Source organism: Chaetura pelagica, unplaced genomic scaffold (genome assembly GCF_000747805.2).
Source record: "Chaetura pelagica isolate M959 unplaced genomic scaffold, ChaPel_1.0 scaffold344, whole genome shotgun sequence".
Classification (NCBI taxonomy): domain Eukaryota; kingdom Metazoa; phylum Chordata; class Aves; order Apodiformes; family Apodidae; genus Chaetura; species Chaetura pelagica.
The window spans coordinates 8741172-8746840 of NW_009953098.1; the positions used below are offsets into that span (position 1 = coordinate 8741172).

Consider the following 5669-nt stretch of genomic DNA (forward strand, 5'->3'; position numbering starts at 1 on the left):
TCTCTCTCCCTCTCTCCCCCTCTCTCTCTCCCCCTTCTCTCTTTCTCTCTCTCTCTTCTCTCTTTCTCTCTCTCTCTCTCCTTCTCTCTTCTTCAAGTATGTTACATAATTATGCATTTTAAAAAAAAATTGATTCTGAAATGTGGTTTTGCTTTTTCTTTATTTTTTATGGATGAATTTTCAGCTTTAAAAGGAAGGACAGAAGAGTTGTGCAGCCAAGTTTGCACTAATCATGCTTGCCACCTCCTTTTCCACAACATGTTTTTTATATATAAAAGGCAGGGGCTCAAATTAAATTAACAACTGAAGGCTGTGCAGGAAGGATCCGTGAGCTGGCAGCACCACAGGGTGCTTGTCTTTAGATGTGAGCACTTCTGATTTCATAACCTTTGTAAACAGTCTCGGAGCCAAGCCTCTTTCTTCTGAAATCACAGGATGAAAGAAGTGTTGATCAGCTGGAGTTCTTGTGCTTTGGGGTGGGAGCTTCTCATTATGTCAGCTCTTCGAAGCTGCTGCAACTCTTTCTGTCTTTAGGAGCAGGCTTTGGTCTGACGCTGTTTACCTACAGATTGCCAGACCCTGGTATAGACTTCTCTCTGAGCACTGGTCGCTACACAGAGAAGTAGAAGAGTGGCATTTTGGCAGATGTGCTTGGGTCTTGCACCAAAGGACATGTCAAGCCTGTTCCCTCTAGCAATCAGGCTGTGAGTGCCAGTGCATGCCCTGCTCCCCCTCCTCCATCTTGCACTCTGCAGCCAGAGAAGTGCTAGTCCTCTGTGCATTAACATCCCTTGCCTTACTGATGTCTGCTACAGGCATGAGTCCCTTTCTGAAGTCTTTTCAATTGTAAAATCCCTCAATTATCAAAGATAATTACAAATACTGTAGAGAGAAACCACACTGATTGTGCCTGCCAGCAGCATTACCCTGCTGGACTATGGCTGGCTATCGTTCCTGTGCTCTTTTATTCCCCTTGGTCACTTAAGAACACCAAACCAATTCCTACCACAGGAGTTTTCCTAGCTCAGTTGTTCTGTTTTACTTTTAGCTTCCAGTTCTCCTGCAGCGCTGCTGGGTACCTTCTCTTTTATAAAATTATACCATCAAAGACTGCATTATGTATGGAAGAAATTTAACATATAAATCCAGACTCAAAGTAACTGCCCAAGTTGCCTGATTAACTGCCTTTTTCATAAGGGAGGAAGGTAAAACCCTTGGACTAGGACTTTATAGCTTTGAAATAAGATCAGAATTTACATTTTTCAGGGCAGGTGTGTATCAAGAAACTCCACATGATCAAATCACTGCTGCTTGCCAGATTTCAGAGTCAGCTCAGCTGCAGCAATATGAAGCAGTTCAGCCAGGATGATGCAGGATAGGCCAAGAGCAAGTGCACAGGCAGTTACTGCAATTTAGTCATCTCTGCAGGTGTGACAATCTGCAGTAACAGAGACATGTGCCTAAGTCCTGACACTGTGTTTTTATGTGGTGGGCTCAATTCATGGCAATAGTTTTATTCCAGATGCTAACTCTTCTCTCAGGCAGGTGAACATTTTGCCACTAGTTTTAGGCTGCTGGTGCTTTCCCCAAGATAAGTATCATTCTGTTCTCATAGCTGTGTTGAGTGTTTCACTTTGCTGTGTTAGGGAAAATGGTCTTTTAAGAGAAAGCAAAATATCCTCTAATAATTACATTAACAGATGATCTAATTCCCTCTACCTTCTCCTTTATATATTTTTCCTGTTCCCTACTCTGGCTATTTGCATGTTCCAATCAAAGCTACAGTTGTGGTTTCTGACTCTTTAAACCACTACTTTAAAAATATTTGTCACAGTCACAGCAGTAAGTGTTTTAATGTTTGTGGTGATTGTGCAAATGTGTGATTTGCATTACTTTTTAGGAAGCACAAGTTTGCTTCCCATCTCCCTCCCTGGTCAAGTCTGGTATTTTCTGCTGCAGCACATCTGTCTGCCTCTGAGGGGAGGGAAGTTATTTCCACATACAGTTTGGTGTCTGTTTCTGGAATAGGAGGCATAACTGGGTGTTCAGGGTGCCTTAACTTTGAACTTCAGCCTTTCTGATGTGAGTGGGAATGTGCACATTCAACTTTGGAATGTTATTTTCTAGTAAAAAGGAAAAAAAAGTCGCCTTCTGTCTTTATGTGGGTATTTAAAATTCTGTAGCTGTGATGTACTGGAGTCCTGGGCTTTGCAACAGATTTTGGCATGGGCTGTGTTTATTTCTGTGTGCACCTACATTGTCTCCCTTGTGCAGGAACCTTCTTGTTTCAAGGAAAAGGATATTACCACTGTTTAACTTGAGGAAACTCTTGTTTCACTGGAGGATTGACCAAGAGCCTCTAGTCGTTGTTGGAAACCTTTTGAAATGTATCTGCATGTCTCTAGTACTCTAGTGAGATTTGGAGGACAGATTCACATAAGCAAGTTATGTTAATATAGTTACGTACTATTGCTTAATGAGTCTTTTACGCTATTAGCTATATTGCTTTGTATTCCAGTGTGGCTAATGTAGTTGTGCTGGTCAAAGGATATCTTTGGGGAGCAAATTAAAATGGAATTACTTTTACTTAGACGTCTTTGTGCAGGAGTAATTGCATTCATGCAGTGCATTTTATTTACCAACACAGCAGTTTGTGACTTTCTTTTGTAGACAGGATATAATTCATGGTTTGGGGTTGCTTTGTTGAATTTTTATTTTTTTCCCCACAACCAGGTAGTGTTCAGCTCTTGCTCATGAACACTTGCTCAAACTTGTGTTCATTACAAGGATGCTGAGGTTCTGGAGTGTGTCCACATAAGGGCAGTGGAGCTGGGGAAAGATCTGGGAGCACATGTCTTACAAGTAGTGGCTGAGGGAACTGGGATTCCTGGACAATCCAGCCTGGAGAAACAGATGCTGAGGGGAGACCTTGTTCTCTCCATCTCCCTGAAAGGCGGTTGTAGTGAGGTAGGGGTCTGTCTCTTCTCCCAAGAAACACAAAACAGGATGAGAAGAAATGGCCTCAAGTTGCACCAGGGGAGGTTTAGATTGAATATTAAAAAAAAAAAATCTCTTCCCCAAAAGGGTTGTCAGTCTCTGGAGCAGGCTGTCCAAGGCAGTGCTGGAGTCACTATCCCTGGAGGGATTTAAAAGCTGTGTAGATGTGCTATGGGACATGGTTTAGTGGTGGCCTTGGCAGGGTTATGTTTATGGTTGGACTTGATGCACTTAAAGGATTTTTCCAACCTAAGTGATTCTATGATTATAAATTTAGGTGGCCAACTTCATTGTAGGTAAGCAGGACTGTGCCATGTCTATAGAATCGGAGTCCTTAAGTGTTCCTCTGACAACTGACAGTCCTTGAGAAGTCTGTGCTGAATGTGGTTTTTCAAAAGTATAAAATATCAGATCTGTTGCTATTCGTAAATATTTATTATCAATAGGCAGCTGGAAATTTTACATCTGAAAAGGTAGAAACACCTCAAATTTCAATAGGCTTACATTTTTGGGAAAAAAATTAAATGCTTTTTTTTCAGTTTACAGTTAAGCTAAAAATACACATAAAATAAATAATTTTATTATGTACATAATTTCATTTTTACATGTTATGCAAGGGAATGACATGGAGTCTGCACTATGGACAGAAAAACTTGCAAGTAGAAAAGTACATAAAACTAAGCATTTGTTTTTGCTTTTTGTTCTCCCCTTTTCTCTCTCGTGTTCTCTAGGAGTGGCTATAACTAGGCAACTGGCAAGTGCTGAGGTCCCCACTCTCTCTTTCCATATGCAAAATTCTTACAGCATCTAAAAGCACTTTTGCCTGGAAAAGACCAAGTTTTTGACTAAAACTAAAATAAAGAGGAAGGGTGGGGGGAAAAAAGCCTCACCTGTTTTATCCCATGAAGTCATGTAGCATTTTAAAATATGCTCAGGTGTGAAGCTGTCTCTGATAGCTTTTTTTTAATGAAGATTTAATTTTATATTAAAACTCAATTGCTCAAAAAACTGCTTGCAGAGTAAGCCTGGGTCTCTAGGGCTTGCCACATAGAAAATAGTGTACTGAAGCATCTGCTACTGTCCTTTGCTTCTCTAAGATCCCAAGCCCTCTAATTCCTAAACCCACCTTTATAAACACATTCAGTAGTTTTAAAATATGACTGTACAATACCCAAAAAATAGCTAGACCAGAAGTGCCCCCTTGCTCAAAACCAACTATTTATAGTACAAAGGCATTTCATTCTGTGGGCTAGAGGTATCCCAGTGTTAGGTAAAGCCTGAAAGGCCAGCTCTTTGATGGGTCAAGTCTTGTCCTAAGCACATTGTTTCTTCTGGCTTAGGAGTTACTGCTGATACTGAAATGCTTTAAATGGGAGATGGAAAAAAAAAGATCCTCACAACAAAATCTGTTGTGCTGCAAGGAGGACGTGCTAGCCAGGAGGAATGGGCTGCATTGCTGTCCATAGTTGGTGAGCCCTTGTTTGAGAAGGGTCTGGGAGTAAAAGAACTGCAAAAATCAAATTGACTTAAAATTCTGGGTGGTTTGAGCTAGGTGGGGTTTTTTGTTGTTGTGGTTGGAGGTTGTGTTGGGTTTTTTTCACACCTTAAAAAAATGGAGCAGGTCAAATAAGCATCAACCACTTCTGCCTTTTAAATATACTATTTTAGATAAAACATTTTCTTTCTAAAACAGTTGGTCACAGATTTACTCTAGAGCAATAGTTGTTCTGAGTGGAGGCAATTATGTGAGTAATATATAAATTACTTGTTTGTAAAAGTGTAATTGCCTGAAATGGGGAAAGAAGTAGTGTGAAAATTAAATTAAATTACAAACTGCTAGAAAATATGCTAATGTGGCTGGCCCAGAGTGCTCCACACCTCCTGCAAAAAATTATCCAGCAGCGGATTGACTTTATAGTTGTTAGGTTTCAGGTTGCATATTCACCGAAAACTACAGATTATTTTGGTAACAGTTGATTTTGGATGCTCTTCCAGTGAACTGATTTATTATTCACTGTAGTCACACCGATTCCAAATAATTTTATCATTACAGGAATGAGTCACTAATGCCTCCAGCACACCTGGGCAGGCTGCAGCCACCTGGGGCTGCAGTGCTGATGGCCCAGGAGGTCCCACTTATGAGCGAGAGATCCTTACAGTGCATCCACTCCAAAACCAGCTTCAGAGCTTTGTTAGTTAAGTATACCAACTTTCATTAACTGTAGGCAGTGCTAGTGGTTTGGATGTTTTTGCTTATTTTTTGTCCGTTTGACTATGGAATTGCAGTGGAGCTGGGAGGTGATTCCGTTTCCCTGGAAATCAGCCTTTGAGACTGTATGAAGGTTTCTAATAGATATATCTGTGGGACACTGCAGGACAAGGTAACTGGTTGAAGGAGAACTTAGCCAGAAATTAAACCAGAATTGCACCTCTTCCTGATTAACTGAAATATGCTTTTCTTTGGGATTTTGGCTTTTCAGGAAGGAAAGCAGAAGTAAAGCAAAGTTGAGAAGTCCCAAGGGAAGTGGGACTTAACACTTAATGGTGTGAGAACAGCAGGTGCTTATGTAGTTTTCTAACTGCTAGAAAACCCAGCAGTAAATCAGATCCTTGCTTACACTACTAGTAACTGTCCAAATACCTGGTGCAAATACCCTGCAGCTGCTGGCATT

The 5669-nt window shown here is 40.8% G+C and overlaps 1 protein-coding gene across 1 annotated transcript in view; it reads left to right on the top strand.

The window, feature by feature from the left end:
- ALG13 (ALG13, UDP-N-acetylglucosaminyltransferase subunit) overlaps window positions 1-3740 on the top strand; it is a 39029-nt gene extending 35289 nt beyond the window's left edge. Inside the window, exons 27-28 of the mRNA XM_009997239.1 lie at window positions 2788-2967; window positions 3729-3740. Of these exons, the coding sequence (XP_009995541.1) occupies window positions 2788-2967; window positions 3729-3740 (192 nt within the window). The remainder of the gene's footprint in view (window positions 1-2787; window positions 2968-3728) is intronic.
- Window positions 3741-5669: the final 1929 nt, after the last annotated feature.